The following is a 19,163-nucleotide window of genomic DNA, read 5'->3' on the forward strand; positions in this document are numbered from 1 at the left end:
CCTAAATGTTTCAACTTATGAATTGATGATAGTTTAACTCTAAAAAAGACTATATTTACTCTAGTTGTGCACTGCAGACTCCATAGAAAACACATAAGATGGCTGTTGATGTAGAATAAGTGAGCAGAAACAGCTGCTTACAGGAAATATAGTCAAACAAAAACACTCATAGTGGGTTTACAGATTCTTTTAGCGTGACATCTTTTACTAAACCTTTGCCATGGACTAATAGTGGAAAACAGAGTAATAGATTACAACAGACCTAATCTGAGCCATTACACACTATCAAATGTGTTTTATAAGTATAATATAATAATCAGGTCAAAAGAACATAAAGCCATTCACCAAACACAGCAATAATCCACGAAACACAGCTGCTTGTGGTTTTTACCTGTGTGTATTTTAATGACTGATGCGGAGGACGTCATGTCAGTGTCCCTGAACTACAGACACAGAGGTGGAATGATAAAACAAAAACTACAGTGGATCAGGGTCACCTGGAGCTTGGCACGTACAGCGATGAATGATTCAACTTAAAAACATACAGTTTACAGACATACACACACATTATTTTCTCTATAATCACCTATAACACACACTTACACGTTTTCATTTAACAAAACAGATGATGCATCCTGTATGCACCTTGATATTCCTTCAACTTTACATCACTTTGCTCTCCACGCTCCAAATATACAGAAGGGGAAAAGTGTGTGTTGAGATGTTTGGGAAAACGCACACAAATTGTTTTTTGTGGACGTGTAAGCATGTGTGTATGTATCTCTGAGAGCAGCTACAAAAATGACACACAAACACACATGCACCATTGAGACTCTATCTCACACACAGACTACATTTCCCATGTTTTTCGTTGTTGCTTTTTTTTTTGACAATAAAACCATTCAAGCTCTCCAAACAAATGCAATACACTGCCACAAGAGCATAGGAGCGACCTTCTACAGCATACATTTTGGTTCTAAGGCAATATTGTAGTTCCACAGGACTAGTGCTGTTGATGCAGTGTGCTGTTTGCACGCTGACTGTGTTTCCAAAACCTGATCTTCCAACCAAACTCGTCTGTCATTCAATGTATTTTTTATTTTTAGCACCATGGGAATCTCTCCTTCAATCAGAATGGTGTCACTCCGAGAGACAGCTAAGAAAATATTCCCTTCCGATATCCGCTTTTTATTTTGGGGTGAGGTGGAAAACCGGAAACATCCATGAAAGTTTGCTACTAGACGGTGCAAACTCAAAAACAGCATGGACACACACACGCACACACACACACACACACACACACCATAATGCAAGGCTTAACAATAACATCACAGATCATTTGGAAATTCTCCATTTGCATTTTTTTATATTTTTTCCCATTCCACGATGGTCGTCTGCATAAGCTTTAAGCAAAAAGGGCAAATGACGGACTTCAGAATTTTCTTTTTTCTTTTTCTCTGTACACACATACAGTAAACACAATGGGTTTTACAATAAGACATGAAATAAAATCATCTGCAGCCGTTCTGAGCTGGGCTGAAGAGACCAGTTCCCAGGCATCAAAGGCAATAAAAATGTCTATTTAGAGTTTCCTCTCAGTTACTGTGGGTTTGAGAAGCCGTCTGATCACAGTAAGTCGCAGTTCAAGGAGTCGGAAAAGTCTCTAAACTCCCTGGTATTTTGTTTTAGGTAGACGCTCCTCACGCATCCGTAGTTTATAATTCTGAATATGAATCTCGTGTGTTTATGTGTTTGTTTGTACTCTTTTGTTTTTTTGCGACCGTGAGCATCCATAGCGAGCGTAGCTTGGTGTGCAGTAATGAAAACCATCTCCTCCACAGAAATGGCTCACTCAGTCGTCACGTTTGTTGGAGCTTTTGTGGATGTCTCATTGTTTTTCTGGTCTCGTATCAAGAGTGCGATGACCTGCGTGGAGCCACAAAGGAAGACCAATGTTCACGTAAAAGTGTCGTCTTCCTCCCGCGGCTGGCGAGCGTCCACAAACGTCCACATCTGTCTGTCGGGTCAGAGAAGAGGGGACAGGCTGTACTGTTCTCATTGCCATGGTGAAGGTCAGGGTGACAGTGGCGTGGGGCTGCACACAGGTCAGAGGTCACGGGCTGCGTGTGAGGTCATTTCCTGGTGTGAAGGCTCTCCTGGAACTCGGTGCTCGTGTAGCGGATGTGGAAGCCCTTCTTGCTGATTGTGTCGTCACTGTGGAAACGGATCAGCATAGCACCTCCGGGCGAGTAGATGCCCTCCCTGGGCTGAAGAAGGGAAGATGGAGGGACACATGAAGCATATCACACATTGTCGGACATTTAGAGGTTCATAACTGTGGTTTTAATATAATATTATTATTATTATACTTTACATTACAGCTTAGGTGTGTTCTTTCCCACTTTCAAGGCAAAGTTTACAATAATTCTGTATGAACATCAATTAGAAACTTTTGAAACTTGTGTCATCCTCATTTGTGGAACATAACAAGGTACAATTACAAATACTGTACTTACAATAAGTACACATTTGAGGTACTTGTACTGTATTGAGCATCACTTACAGGGTCCATTTTTCCACATGAGTACTTTCATTTTTAATACTTCAAGCATGTTTTGCTGATAACGCTAATGTATTTTTACTTAAGTTACAATTTCGGTGTATAACTTTTTACTTTCACGGTGTCAACACAATACCTGAATTCATTACCAATACCTCAAAAAAATAAATTTTTCAATACCACACAATCAACTGCACAAGAACTTAAATATCTATTGATGTACACTGTGATGGGTTACACAAGTCAAGCAAGTCAGGCTGCCTGTAATGATAGGAAACATCTAAAATAGTGCAGCATGCTTTCAAAAATGGACAAAGTGAAAATTATTTGTAGTTAAAGATAAGGCTGATGTTACTATATATTTATCTGATTATATATGAAAAGACCTAAACCTCTCTCAATACCTTCTGACTTCCCAACCCTGTCTATGGCTCTCAGCCACAAGCCCATTGGTTCGCAGACATATAATTATGTTTTTTATTTTCATATGGACACAGTAGTTTTTAGTAAATGTGAGTCAAACTGTACTAAACGGCACATTTGTTGGGGACTAAATTCATATGCAGGTGTTTTGAGTATTTACAGCAGCAGGATGGTGCATGTGCGATCAACACAAAATAAAGTAAAATGCCGATGAATGAAGGAGCATGTCACCCAGTATCAAACGAGTGTTTTTATATAGTTTTTCGGACAACAATGGAGCTCTATAGGAAAGAGGGATAAGATATCTCAGGGTTTGGTTATACAAGCAATACTTCTTAGTGAAATCAATTCATTGTTGGTCTAACAGTCACCTAAACCTGGCTGAGTTTTCACGTCGAAGATGAAAATTGAGCCTTTAAAAAGAACATAAAATCTTACCCCTGAACCGCAGAAGCGGCCGAGTCGATGTGAGTTGGCGTCGTACCCGTTGTACAGCTCGATGTAATCATAACCACAGTCCGCTTCCTCCTCTACCTCAAACGTAATGAAGCTCAGCTCGATGCCGTAGCCCTGCTCGGCTGTTAGCAGCCACTCGCAGTCAGTGTGACCCGGATAATTGTTGTCTCCAAACTGGGAGTGAGAGTAAAGGTTCTTCTGACGAGCTTCTGCTTTTAGACGACCTCCACACTCTGCAGAGACACAGAATCAGGAAGGAGTGACATATTACTCTGATAAATCAGGCATTTGTTAGATTTTGTTTGTTCCAGTATAGTCAATAAACTCTTGTCAGATTTCGTGAATGATTTTCATCTCGCATGTGCTGTTGTGAACCACTAGAGGGAGGTATTACTCTTAAAAATCTATTCAAACTTGAGAAATCAACGTTGGCGACTGTGAGTGATGCTCTTTGCAGACACTCACAGTCACACACAGTGTTGCACATGAAGTGAGATATTATCACTGACACACATAAACACTTAAATACGCTTCCACACACCTGTGGAGTGTGTAGCTTGGAAGCCCTTTCTTTGTACTGAGGCGTCAGAAATGAAGCGAAGGTACATCTTGTTGCCGGTGGAGACCAGCTGCTCCGGGATCTTGCTGCCACACAATCGACCCAAGATGGTTGCCGTGTCACTGTCCCCGTCGAAGGCCTCCAGGTGGTCATATGCACATTCCTGATGCTGCTCGATCTCAAACTCATTGAAGGCCTGGAAAGGTAGAAGCAGAGAGGATGAGAGACTGCTGGGTGTGATGTGAGAGAGTGTTGAAAGACTAACGTTTGACCTGCCTGCTCACAGTTTTATAGGGACTATTTCTTCGTTAGAAAGTATTGCCAGTGAAAAGTTTTCAAGCTGATGTCCCTAGATTATCCAAAAATCAACAGGACACTATTTCTAGAAAGGCATTTTACAATTTTTCTGACACCTCAGATTTAAAAACATATCTACATGTTTGTTTGTTTTTAGAAGAAAGGAAGCCAATAGTAAGCAGCCTAAGATATTTTTATATTGAGATAAACTTGCACTTGGTGATGTTCTTATTTGTTAACAGGAATTATAACAACACCACAAATGTATGTCCTACAGTATATACACGTATGAACAACTTCAGAACAGTGCATAATGTCAGAAAGCAAAGACAATGGACGTCGTTCAGAAGGAAATTAGAGAATTAGACAGAGACTAATGACAAGAGTGTATACTTTGTTAGAGCCTTCATTAAACTGTGTGAGTCATTTCCTGAATTGGAATCCAATCATTTCATTAAAAAAAGCCACAACTGAGTTCATGTAGCTGGATGAAGAAGCTAGAAAACATGAGAAAGCTTTACTGAGTCTTTAATTAAACATGCAATAACAGATTTTTTGGCAACTTTGGGGGCAGTGGAAACAAACGCTGACATATTACTGCCTTTTAAGTTGATAGGTTGGTGAACTTGTTAGTAAACAGTTGCACAGTTACAAATCCAGCAGATATGGAGCAACATTATCATATATTTTGAGTTGTGTTTCTGGCCACCCGATGAATGAAAGTCCATTATAAGCTTTTATTTTAGCTCTCTTTTGGTCTCCATCAACTCCTGAGAAATATCTGGCTTTTTTATGCTCCACATTAGTCACCAGTTAGTAGCTTGGTGCTGTGAAGGTAGTGTACAGTGATTTTCTTTTACAGCGTTTCATCCGGGAAACATTGGCCTGTTTTGGCCAAAAACAAACAAATGTCAACGGTGACAGTGAACTAAAACAGCAAAGTTGGGACCAGAAACCAAAACAATGAACTGAAAGTTGCTATAAAGGAACACACAGTCATGTGATCTATTGTTATTATATAAAAATGAAACCTACTTTAACCAAAATAACCCAAATGTCACCAATAATGAAGTGGTTTGCTACAATGTCACCTTTAGTTGAGATGATGAGAGGGCTATGAATATTTCTAAGGCTCTTCCGTCAGTGTCACACTCCTTTAAAACTCATTCAAGCCAATATAAATATATTTGCATTTCATATTCTTTGACATATCTTCAGAACAGCCTGCCTCCCTGCCTCTTTGCCTACACATTGCTTACACACTGACATGCATGTACACAGTGTCACGATTCCTAATCGAATCAAGTCACCGTGAGCTGAGTCATAACACCTTGCAGGCCTCTCTCCCACACAGACACACACTTGTCTGATTGTCTCCTGAGCCATGCTCCATCACGCCACCACATCACGCCACCACAAGCACCGCACCGCACCCCTCTGGTTTTTAACCAGCCAGGTGAGAGGAGAGAGAGGGGCGAAGGTGGGCGAAGGTGGGCGAAGGTGGGCTGATGTGACGATGTCGTGATTTGCTTCCAGATGTTTCTAACTGTAGCTTGGGTGAGACACTGGTTTGTGGATCTGTTCTCTACTCCCAAAAATAATTTAGTGTGACCGACAGAAACTGAAGAGGAAAATAACAGAATGACCTTCACGTCTATGCTCATATTTCTGGCATTAAATATATCTCACTGAGATGTAATTACGATGGAAACAGAGAGCACCCCTGCTAATCTCACCTTTTCCCAATTTGCGTATATTTGTGTGAAAACCTCATGTTATTCGCACATTAAAAATAGGTGCAGAAACTACTACAGTAAATGTTTTATCATAGCAGATGATGAATGTGATTTCAGTTACGTAAGTGGCGAAAAGAGATTATCAAAACTAAATGACAGTTGATGACCATTTCGACAACACGCAACAAGCTCAGCATGCGGCTGCAGGGAGGATGTGAGGTAAGGAGCCAAATCCTAAACATTTGACTGCGTGTCTTGATCAGGAATGTGTGTGCATATTGTAAAGATTGCACCGTTTGTGTGCGACACTATTTGCATGAGGAACACAAGTGGATTTTAGGAGGATTATCTGTGTGAATGTGGGCATGTGTGCTCCTGTACTCCTGCATCTTTGTAAGGACCAATTTGCATTGCAGGATCAAGATACACATGCATTTTAGATTAGCGAGTTCATTGATTAGTTGACTGAAAATTAATAGCCAAAACATGTAAGAATTAAATTGTGATTATTCCAGAGTATAAAATGTGAGAATTTGCACATTTTCTTTGTGTTCTGTGATAATAAACTAAATATCTTTAGGTTTTGGACTGCTGATCGAACAAAACATGCAGTTTGAAGACGTCGCCTCTGGCTTTATTGAATTGTGAGTTTGATTCTTCCCTACTTTCTTTGGTTTTATAGATAAAATGGTTAATCGATAAATAGTTAATACTTTTAACTACACATATAATGTTTCTGTTTGCATGCATCCTCAGAAATGAATGTTACTTGTTGGCAAGAACCAGTTAAGCACATGAACAGTGGCAGTGATCTATCAGGATGTGAAGTAAGGTTAGCATGTCGCCACTGATGCATTTTCTGTCCTGATCCAAAGGCTAGCAATGCAACCACCTCAAGATTCACAATGTTTACATACGTTTACGTCACGGATAGACTATAAATGTGTGTCTAGACCACTCAATCACCTCTTGCAAACAGTGTTAAGCATCTTCTGTGAATCCACCTGAGTCAGGAGAAACTCCATCTGCATCAAAGCTAACACTTTTAGCCGAACGCCATTTGTCTTCCGTTCCATCATCTCCTCTCCTTTTTCACTCTCTCTCTGTGTGTCTCACTGGACAAATAACCACGCACACATCACACTTTAAACGTTCAGCCTCGGCTATCTTCAATCCAAGATGCATACGGCAGAGCATAATAATAGTGTCGGTTTAGTCCTAAATATGTAGCTGCAGTAACTGGAAAAATGTGGAGATGACTATTTGTGGTGACACATCAATGCTTACATGCACAAATGCATGTGTGTGTACATGCAGGCAGGCATGTACACACACACACACACACACACACACACACACACACACACACACACACAACTAACACACGCAGAAAGCCACAAGGACACAGATGGCCACTGCCCAAGGCCTCTTTCTAACGCATGAGCACACGCTTGCAGTTAGCCCGAATATACTAACATGCACTTTCTCCACCGTTCACATTTGGATTTCATAAGTGGAACAGGGGAGGAGAGATCATAAAGAAAGACGGGGGGGGGGCAGCCTGAGGGTTTAACATAAGATATGGCCCCACAGACAAAATTATGCTGCATTGTTCTGGCCAATAATGCTAAAGTAAAGGGTTTAAAGAAGCTTCACAAGCCCTTGAAGTTTTCTTGATTTCAACACACTTACTATCTTGACTCGGTGTCCTGGCGTGGCTGTGATGTCCCAGGTGCACTCCTTACGGCTGGGATACTTGTCTGGCCAGTTAGGGCTGCTCAGGGTCCCACTGGGGCTGTGGATCTTATGCTCACACTCAGCTGAACACACATATCCACACACACACACACACACACACACACACACACACACACACACACACACACACACACAGAAACACACAAGCACACACACAGAGAGGAAGTTAAAATCATAGCTGCACAGGAAAAGGTCAGAGGAAATGGAAAGGGAACAGGAAGGAGAGAAACAAGAGAACCGAAAGAGAGAGAAAAGATTTCAAAGGAACACATCCTGATGACAAGTTTAGTGTGGATTTCACATGGATGCATGCACGCATGCTTTAAACAGCACTTTGTCTGGATGGAGTATCTCTATTAGTAGTAGGACAAGTCACACATTACCTACAATATTTACAGGTGAAATTAAGGTTATTATCCTGGATGTCATTTGAACCTTGAATTTGTATTTATAGAAGCAAAAACCCATAGTATGGATCTAATGTGGAGAAAAGGTCATTTTTTGTGCTTATAGTTACACTGCTTAGAGTTTGACTGTTTTAACAAAAAACACAGTACTTACTGCTCTCTAAAATCTAAGCCCCTTTTGATTGGATGTTTAGGAAATGAATCCTTAAAACACAGGATGTGAAAGATTGGATCTTAAACATCTGATTACTGAGCATTTCATTCTGTTCCTCACATATACAAGACTTGTACGAGATTGTGGCTGCTTCCAGAAGTTTCAATCAAATTACTTTTAAGATTCAGGATCCATTCTAGATGAGTTCAGAAACACGGAACAAAGACAAGGAAGAGATGCGGAGATGGAGACACGTAATGAATCAAGATGCTTCGATACATTGTATTGGGAAAATGATGCGAGTCACACAATTTGGCCTTCACAGTCACCAGATCTCAACCCAATTGAACACTACATCTCTTGGGTTTTCTCCAAAGAAACAAAACTTAGTTTCTATAAAAAATTAAAATTAAAAAACTCTGTAATGTGAGGCTTTGCTCACCTTGCGGTTCGATATACAGTAGCTTAGAAACAGTTACTCACTGGTGCGGTCTGTTTGTGCTGCGTCTTTCTGGAAAGTCCAAGTCAAGTATCCAGTCTTTCACAGTGAGTCTCAAGTCTGACAGACACTCAGTCAATTTCATTTTCGACAAGAGTTATTTGAAACAAGTTCAAGTCAAGGAAGAAAACATATCTCTGGGATCTGCAGCTTTGCTTCTGTTTAATGTTACAGAAACTGTTACTCAGTAGTCAATTTTATTTATATATATATATATTAGTCTATTTAACAGGACAGTGCACATTAATAAATATTGCTGTAAATATGCCAGAGTTAGCCCAAAGCCTGTTTTTCATCTGTATTCAACTGTTCTGTTATTACTTTGTTAGGTACTCTTAAGCTCTGCACTGCCAAAAAATAAGAGCATAATTTGCTGAAAACTGTCCAACTATAATTCTTAATACTTTTCATAACACGTCAGCTGCAGGCAAATATTGCAGCATGCTAATAACTGTGGCTGCTTTCCTCCTGGAAAGTTTCAGTTAAAAAAAACGCAACAAAAAAGCTATAAAGGCAGCCCTCACAGTCACTGTGTGTGTGTGTGTGTGTGTGTGTGTGTGTGTGTGTGTGTGTGTGTGTGTGTGTGTGTAGTGTGAGTTAAATGAACGGCTTTAATGAAGGTGATGGGAGGCAGGAGGCATGCACAAGACAACAGGATGTATTCCAGAGTGACATTTTTTATTTAGTAAGACAAACTGAACCCAGGTACAGAATGAGATGGATGAATTCACAAGACCAATGTAAATGTGAAGGAGAGTCTTCTAACAGGCAAAGTATTAATTATAGACGTCATACTCCACACACACACTATTGTTTCAGAAGACCCTCACACCTTTAAACAATTTAGTTACTTACAATACACAGATTTAAGCTCTGACAATAATAACTGTGTTGTCTGACATAGCAAACTCTTTTCACCTTATCATAACAGGAGTAGTTTATAATGCCACAGCATCATAATATTACCAGTATTCAAAAAAATAAACCAACAGCTTCAAGTTTATCAGTTGTCTTCCTTTCATGAAAAACATAATTTTAAGTTTTTTGTCTTTTTTTTTTAAACTCGTCTTTCTTTTGCTGGTGTCTCAAAGTGTCAAACACTTCTGTCAGGTGACTACTATCACTAAAATGTGATGTTGAAACTTTCACACGCACAATACTATATGTATGCATGCAACCACTCACACACACGGACACAAACTGTGTGATGGGAATATGGATTTACATGACTCTGCAAGATTACTGAGTCAGGCTGGTCTAATACACACGTAAACACACACATATACGCACAGGAAGACAGTGCTACATACAAAGCTTTCAAGCTCCCAGATGTTTGAAACATGAGTGTTTTTATGAGCAACACAGGGAGCCTTTAGTGAGGCGAGTATGTGTGTGTGTGTGTGTGTTGATGTGGTGTGTGTGCACACGTTCAAAAGTTCAACTTCAAAGAGTTGAGTATAATGTGTCAATTCAAAAGTGGTGTGGGTGTGTGTGTGTGTGTGCATGCGTGTGTGATTGCAGGGGAATTTGCTGATAGCCTCTAATAAATAATGTTTTCTGTCAAACTGAAACATTCTTCCCTCTCTGTGAGTCTGTTTCTCACACAAACAGCTTTAGTGACTTGCAAGCAGAGCTGTTATTAAGTCATATGAGACAAGTTCATGTCCAGTCTCAAGTCTTTGAGACAAGTTAAGTCTTGAGTCTTTAAGAGTGAGTCTCAAGTGCTTTAGTGCAAGTCCAAGTCCAGTCTCACTGGGCAGAGCTATACTGAGTAGCAACCAGCTAGTCAATATACAACTCAAGTCTTTCATTTGACACTACCCAGAAACCTGTCACGTCACATTTTCAATCTCTTGTGTATTTTTTGTTACCAGCAAATATGCGCAGTTATGGGTCATATTGCAGTCTGGCATTCAAATAGTTTGTGTACGCATCCCACGTAGCAATAGCTTCCTGTTGCTGTTTTTAAACGTTTCCAGGTCCAAGTCCAAGACAAGTCTCAAGTTCAATAAAGTTTCACGTTGTTAAAGACAAGTGCAAGTCAAGACTCTATTATACTATTAGAGCAAGTCACAAGTCTTCATAAACAAATTAATGAATCAATCAAAAAACCTAATGCTGAGCATGAAAATGTCACAGCATTTGAACATTTTTCTTAAAACCTGGAAATAGCCGACCATGTCATTTCAATTCACACAACTAACCATGTATATAATTATTATATAGTAATTCCTTTATACAAGGCATGTTGCTAAGCCTGTCTGATATTACCTTTTTTGTTGTTGTTTCAGGATTGTATCAGGTCAAAGCTTGAGACTTGAATGTTTTCAAGTTTCAAGTCAGTCAAGTCTCAAAAGCCTCAAGTCAAAGTCATGTCACTAGTCTTCACCTTTGTAACCTAATGTGACACATGCCGACGTCTACCGCTCTGCTTGCAGGCACTAACTGTGGAGACGTATGTAAAGAAAACACTGTCCTCAAATGGAAACGACCAGTCTGTTGTCATGTGGACTCTGATGTGGGTAAAGACGTTGACTGCTCTTGTGAATGAGCACATGCTTGTGTGAATGTGGCAGCGTGTGCATATGCACTCCGATGCTTTTGTGCCAGTGTGTGTGCTGATGTGAATGAACGTGAAACCCACCTTCCTTACAGTCATGTTTGTTCTCATGCAGCACAAAGCCATGGCGACACTGACAAACGTAAGAGCCCACTGTGTTGATGCACTCGTGCTGGCAGCCGCCGTTGTCCTTACTGCATTCATCTTTGTCTGTGAGAGATACACATGCAACACATCATTCATGTGGGAACAGCAAAAAAGACGCAGTGGAGGGAAGCAAGAGGTCAAGCAGGGGAGAGGAGTGAAAGGATGAGAGGTTAAGGAAGGGGAAGAGGGGTTTTTGAAAAGGAAAAGCAGTACAGTAGGACAGGACATGTGGAGGAACAAACAGTGATATAAAGAGAAGACTAGACGGAACTCAAACAAGAGTTCAAAAAGGTTCAGTACTTATAAGAGAAAGTGACAAACAAGTGAAACATGAACATTTATATCCAGCAATACTGGTAGGCAAACATGATCACCCATGATCACACTGCAGTGCAAGATACTGTTCATAATTCACCTGTAAAGAGTTAAAGCCAAGGGAAATGGTCAATGAACAATTCGTTCCCAAAACAGCTTTACTGTTTAAGTGTTTAAGTTTTGGATTTTTTCACTTGAACCAAAAGCATGAGAGCAAAAGTGTAACGAATGAGTTAAACTTTGTGCTTATCTGCTCTAAAATAAGCTGCGAACATTAGCATGCCCACTTGACTAGCTTACTACATACAGTAGTAATTGAGCGTTGTTTCCATTTCATTAGTTATCTCCATCATGTTGTGGGCTTATGTACTGTACTGTAAGAAGTACTGACACAACCACTGTTTAATATGACCCATTTTGTAAAAACTGGTCCTGGATACTACGACTGTATATCAGAGCGTTAGCGGCTCTGTCCTGCACATAATTGGATTTTGGGAAGTTTACACTCCATTACGTAACATAGCGTTACTTTTGCCAAAGTCATTGGCTAATCCAAATCCTCACCGGCTTTTCTCTTGTAAACGTGAAATATACGTTTTACAAGAAACAATAAAACATAATAAATCTCAATGATGCTTGCAACATAAGAACAATGCTGCACCTCTATCTTCTACAGGTTGTGAGGATGCTGACTCTTTATCCGGGGCATCATCATGCACGTAGTCATCAAATACATATTTATTATATACATCTTGTTTTAAAGCGACCCAGCCAGAGCTTTAGTTAAGTTGATGCTGAAGTTGATATGCTAACTGAGGGGGACAGGAGCTTAGCAATGTGTGAATTAAGTACTGTGGAGCCATGACAGCTTTAAATATTGTTTAGAGAAGAATCATTTTGAAAGAATTACTAAATCTAAAGATTATCAAAGGAAAGGTTCAGAGAAATGAAGGTGTAATGAAAGAAACTATCAACAGAAGTTAAAGTTAAAGCAAAAGCAGACAACTATAAATGGTTAAGTTATTTAGTGTGTGTGTGTGTCTGGTTTTGTTGGCCTGTAAAACTGTCTTTGTGTTGCTCTTGGGCTTCATGGTTATGGTTGCTTTGTGGTCAGGCCTTGTCTCTGAAACGCCTCTGACAGTAACAGCTGTTTTTTTTAGATCAGCTGTGCTCTCTTTGGGCCAGACAACCATCGTTAAATCATGTGTTCACTCAGCCAACTGAGGGGAAACTGTAAAAATGTGACGAGATCTTCTGTCATCACGTTTGGATGTTGTGAGCTTCACGTTGTTATTTTGGAAAGATAATATATATATATATATATATATATATATATATATATATATATATATATATATATATATATATATATAAGAGACCTTCTTCTCTGTGGTTTATATGTTCACCAATACTGTACATGGTAGGGTGAGCCCTAAATGGTGACACCTAAATGTAGACCACAAATTCCCCCCATGAATAAACTGATTTGATTTTGAAGCATTTTTCTCCATACATTTGCATACAAACAAGGATAACAGATTTTCTTGAGAGTAAAATAACACCTTGCTGCTGTATATTAAATGGTTGTGTTACATGAAATCAACTATTACAGTTATTATTATCATTCATTTTTTTTGTGCTAATTAATACCTTAGTTGGCATGGCTCGCATTTCTATGATGGCGATACAGTGATGTTGGTACAGCAAGGCAAAGGAGCTGTTTTAGGATTTAAATTAAAATAGTTAAAAAAAAAGATACAATTAAAAATACCTTAAAAAGAATAACTTGATGCCTAATTTTCTTTTTGCAGATTTAGATGAGAAGATCTATCTAATGTCTACTCGCTTGATATGAAGATACAGCCAACAGCTGCTTAGCTTAGCTTAGCATTTAAACTCTGCTGCTTGTGGTCACAACGGGAAGTTGATATGCCTGCTTTGGTTTTTGTACAGCCATTACAAAGGATTTATTAATGAGCTTTAGAAGTGCTCTTTCATGGATTTTGTTACTTTTTGGACAGAGCCAGGTTCCCCATTTCAGTCGTGCTAAGCTAAGCTAACCAACTGCTTACTGGAGCTGCATACTTAACAGTGGTATTGATCTTCTCATCCATTTCTTGGCAAGAAAGTGAACATGCAAAATGTCAAATCATTCCTTTGACAAACAGTTTTCCCCCTTTGTATCACCTTAAGTAGCTTTAAGCTTGTTAAAATAATAGTCAACACTGTCTAACAGTATCATACATATTCTGGATTAGCTTCGCATTCCTCTTCATTGAAGCTATATGTTTTACCGTGAATGAAATATTCAAACCTAAAGACTTAATTTTCAATTGGCTGCATCATTTCCTCAAAATTCATATTTGGCATCTTTGGAGATTTAGTTCTCGTCAAAAAACAGCTTGAGTTTATACTGACTGGAATGCCGCTGTTTAAGAGGTCAAAGCGTTAAGACAAAAACAATGAACACAACTGAGGGGTTTTCTCTCCCTCGTTCTCTAATTTGTGGCTTCCTCTAAACACACAACCTCTCCTCACTGTGACTGGGTGATGACAAAGCCCATTTTAATGGAGCTAAACACTGGAAGCTCACAGGGTGGAGGTGGAAGGAGCAGGGAAGACTTGCTCTGTGTGGGGCTGCCACGTTGACAACAGTGATGGTGTCAGAGACAGAGAGGTGGGGATCTACAGATGACTGCGCATGAAGACAGAGCATGTGAGTGTGGGAAACAGAGCAGAGCGTGTTTGTGACTGGGAGTGATTCCTATAAAGAGATGTGAGATTAGACACAGACGCCGCGTCTCACCTCAACTCAAGACCTTGCGAATCAAACTAGATCTGTTTTTAATGAAACCACTAAATCCTCCTCTCCCGGTGTGTCTGTGTGTTTGTCTGTGTCTGATGTGGTATTACGGCGCTATTGTGGGCTCAGTCTCACCCTAACGCGGGCTAAGAAGCTTTGCGGTTGATGTTACACAGTGTGCATTGTGGCTTTCTTCAGGTTAAGCACACAATGTCCACATGCACACACACACACACACACACACACACACACACACACGTGCACACTCACCACACGTGCACACTCACATGGATTAGTAGTGTGTGGTAGGTCGGAGGGACCTCCCGAAAGCCGCTGGATCTTTGCCAACCAAAAGCTTCTGACAATAGCAAAGAGACTCACGCAGCAACTTTTAACACACACACACACACACACACACACACACACACACACACACACACATTATCGATCGATGAGTAAGTAATTTCCCTTTGAAGCAACTCTCCACTGAGGACTTTAACTTCCAGGTGTTCTGGAGGTAGTTTCATTTTGATGAGCTCATCCAAATGACAGCTTTACTTCCCCTGACAGAGGAGGAGGAGGCTTTTTTGGATCAGTTTCGCCATTTCTGTTTTAAGTTATCTTAAATGAGAGAGAATGAAAAGAGATTTTATTTCAGGAGAACTTCCTAAAATTGGTAAATAGAATTAAAATCCAACAAATTTATCCCAGCGAGTAGGGGATATTTGTTTTGTTTTTACTGGGGAATCATAGCTCTGTCCCAATTCAATACTACGTCCAAACTCTTTGCAGTATGTAGTGTGTTCATGCTTGGAAAGCAACAAAACTAAGACATGCATACTTTTTATATTCACTGAATATTTATTTTTTTGAGTGTGGTACTGATGATGATGATGTCCTATGATGCAATGCTCAACAGAAAAGAAAGACCTTCTCACATCTCCAACAAATTAAAACTAAATTGAAATTGAAATATAAATAAATAGTGGGCAGTTGTGACATTTCTGGAACACATCAGACAATAAAGATGTAATGATTTGCGACTGGCAATTGCAGCTGCAGTTTGAAAATATCTATGTCTAACCAGTATAAAAATAAAAATATAGACACACCTATATATCTCACACTTGCAAAGTCAAATAAAATAAGACTACATTTTTGAGTAAAACAAAGCTCCAATAACAATTTTACTTATTTTAATGGCAGCTTGCATGGAATGCTAAAGTGGATAAATGTTAATATTGTGTTGTGTTTTACTAATATCAAATTGGGACAAAGCACATGTTTCCCTCTGGAGGAGAATGGATTCAAACGATGATCCCTGCCATTAAGACGGGATCCATCCATTCCCTCATCACACGAGAGACCAGAGCCAATCAGAGATTCCGATTGTGAGGTCATGTTACCTCTGACCTTTGATGAGGTTGCCAGCTTGTTGTTGAAATGGCCACGGGTGGGAGAGCGGCTGCGCCTAATGTCCTGGCATGACTCAAACACAATCATACGCTCTTGACACAGAGCCAGCCTGTCTGAGGGAGAGAGGGCAGAGCGCAGGGTGATGTGTGCAGGAGGGCTGAGAGCTGGCGGAGGCTCAGGAGACACAGCATGACAGACAGACACATGAAGACAGACAGAGGAACAGAGAGGGTGTAACGCATGACATATGGATGATTCCACACAAACTAAAAAAGCAGACACACACACAAATGAACACGCAATGGAGGTAGGCCGATCAGGAATCAGGAATGGAAGAAATGTGTGTGGCGTTGATGTAGCACAATAAAAAGTAAAGGTATGGAGGTAGTGGGGGGGGGGCCCTGATTCCATCTTTCACCATCAGTTAGCTTTAATTGTTTTTGATATTTTACCATGACAATGATTTTTTTTCTAATCTTAAAGAACAAAGCCACAAGGGGTAGGGGTTGAAGTCTACCTAGGAAATGAGACACCACCCGATGCGTCATCAGTAGCTGATTAAATTATAAATGAATATCAACCCATAGAAATTTCTGCCCTTCACTGATATCAGATGAGTGGAGAAATGCAGAACATGTGCTGGTGGATTATTTTTCAAGCTTCATACAAGGGACATGGAAAGCTTCTCAACCTGCTCCTACACCATATTTCACTTCTTCATCTGTATGTTCGAAACAAAATACACTGCTATGCCCACCCCTGACACACACACACACACACACACACACACACACACACAGGTTTAACACATGTATCCTACCTGAGAAGAAGTGAGCCTTGAAGCCTTTCTTGGAGACTGTGTTGTCGGATTTAAACTCAATCCTCATGTTGTTATACTGAGAAGTGATGACCTCAGGGACCTCAGTGCCGCAGTATTTACCATGCAGCTTAGAGTCGGATGAAAGGCCGCTGCGCACCTCCACAAAGTCGTATTTACACACCTAAACAACACAAATAAGGCTCTTGTAACAAGTTTACTACTATGCTTAGCATCTCACTGTTATTAACAGACGACACACACGCTCACCTCATTTCCCTCCAGCTCGAAGGCCTCAAACTGCATGGAGATGCGGTACTGAGTCGGAGCGACCACCTGCCACACACAGTTCTTGTTGGGCGGATACTCTTTCGGCCAACCGGGAGTGCTGATGGTCCCGTTCAACTTAGAGAGGAGACCGCCGCATGCCGCTGTACACACACGCAAACAATAATTTAGGCATGAACACACACGCCTAGGAAATTATATATGTGTTTACATGTTTCACAAGCCACAAGGACAGAAATGCATAGAAAAAGAAGAAGTTTTGAGCTGTTTTACATTATGGTGGCAGTGGGATTCCCGTGACCATGCCAAACTGCATCAGACATTAGCAAGCTGTGGTGACTCAATGCTAAGTCAGTTGTTCTTTGACAATTTAGATTTCAAATGCACTGCTGTTTAAAGTTGTGAATTATTGTGTTCCAGGCTGCACCAGCTGTAAAGTTACAGAGCTATCATTTTGAGTTTGAGTGGTTGGTTTTATTGAATGAGGAGGCTTTGCACTCTTGTATACTGCATTTATTTTAGTCCCAGAAGGGTTTTATTTCTGATGTAAAGCAGTTAAGGATGAAGACTCTGCTTAACTGATGATGCCACCAGATTCAGCTCAGAGGAAAAGTGTAAATGTGTATGGAAAGTCATTACTACTGATGTTTGCTCATTTTAAGTAGGTCTCGTGACCTAAAACTATAATAACTGTACAGTTCACAACAGCATTTTCCTCAGACCACAACTCAATTCTTGCTATGCCCATTAATTCTCCTGACCATATTTATTGCTGTTGTTCTTAAATTTGGAATAATACAGCCTACAGATGTTTAATATATATTATTGATTTATTTTAAATACACTTTCTAATCGACATGATTTTTTTCCACACATTAAATCACTGCCAAAGTAACTACTGCTCTCCAAAGAAATACAGCAAAACCACAATTTGGATATTTCACCAGCATAGCTTTTTCTCTCTGCCTCAGAAGTGGTTTGTTCAGTTGTTTCAGTATGTGGGTCATTACGGGTAGTCAATCTATTTTGTGGGAATAAAAGACCTTCACAGCATTTGTGGCGTTGGAGCAGCGAGGAATGAGGCTTTGTGTCAGGAAGATGTTTTTTCCTGTTGATGGAGGTGGTTCGGATGTTTTTTTTTGTGAGACTGTAGAAACACACAGCAGCATACAAAGGAATGCACATACAAACATGAATTTAGCATCTCTCACACACACACACACACACACACACACACACACACACACACACACACACACACAAACATATAGTTACCTTCACAGCTCTTCTTGTCAGGAGCTAGTTCGTAGCCCGGATCACAGGCACACTTGAAACTGCCGAGAGTGTTTACACACCTCTGTTCACATCCTCCATTGTCTGGCTTGGCACACTCATCCTCCTCTGAAAACCACACACATGTCAACGCACATTTATTTTCACACACATAAGGAATGCTCTGGCTGAAATGCCATGTGAGGAAAACACAATCAACCTTCGCGCACACACACACACCTTTGAAGAAGTTAGCAGCAAAGCCGGCCTTGTTAACCGTCCCGTCTGAGACGAACTTCATCCACAGTGTGTGTGAGGTGGAGCGCACGTCCTCAGGTTTGTCATAGCCGCAAAATCGACCAATCAGAGGGCTCGTCTCCAGGGGGCCGTCTCGAACCTCCAGGTAGTCGTAAGCGCAGCTGTCGTGCCTCTCAATCTGCATCAACATCCATGCAGGTTCACACACACAGAGTGAGATACACGACACTGCTGTGAATATCAACATCCATCCTGTCACCATCAAATATCTCACAAAACCTAAAAAGGAAAATGTCATCTTCTTAAAAGCTCGGTCTTATGTGCGTAGTTTTCATTCAAGAAAAATGTCTGGAACGAATTTAAATGAGGTTGATCTTTGCTCCTGTGTAACGGTGAACTTTGACCTTACAAGAGTGAAGTGAGGTTTGGGTCAGATTG

The 19,163-nt window shown here is 40.3% G+C and overlaps 1 protein-coding gene across 3 annotated transcripts in view; it reads right to left on the minus strand.

Annotated features, from left to right (window-relative positions):
- Positions 1-281: 281 nt before the first annotated feature.
- Positions 282-19,163, minus strand: part of tll1 (tolloid-like 1) — a 46,920-nt gene continuing 28,038 nt past the window's right edge. Inside the window, exons 13-22 of one of the 3 annotated variants that reach the window (XM_068727428.1) lie at positions 18,708-18,903; positions 18,471-18,596; positions 17,178-17,338; positions 16,911-17,091; positions 16,081-16,203; positions 11,494-11,619; positions 7,724-7,851; positions 3,981-4,194; positions 3,422-3,672; positions 282-2,267 (exon numbers count right to left, since the gene is read on the minus strand). In XM_068727428.1, the coding sequence (XP_068583529.1) occupies positions 2,133-2,267; positions 3,422-3,672; positions 3,981-4,194; positions 7,724-7,851; positions 11,494-11,619; positions 16,081-16,203; positions 16,911-17,091; positions 17,178-17,338; positions 18,471-18,596; positions 18,708-18,903 (1,641 nt within the window). In that variant the 3' untranslated portion in view covers positions 282-2,132. Of the gene's footprint in view, positions 2,268-3,177; positions 3,265-3,421; positions 3,673-3,980; positions 4,195-7,723; positions 7,852-11,493; positions 11,620-16,080; positions 16,204-16,910; positions 17,092-17,177; positions 17,339-18,470; positions 18,597-18,707; positions 18,904-19,163 lie in introns of those variants that run through there. The other 2 variants (XM_068727425.1, XM_068727426.1) reach the window with 2 other exon arrangements.

The sequence above is a fragment of the Cebidichthys violaceus genome, unplaced genomic scaffold (assembly GCF_023349555.1).
Source record: "Cebidichthys violaceus isolate CVI_PGR_0920_01 unplaced genomic scaffold, fCebVio1.0.p SCAF_4, whole genome shotgun sequence".
NCBI lineage: Eukaryota > Metazoa > Chordata > Actinopteri > Perciformes > Stichaeidae > Cebidichthys > Cebidichthys violaceus.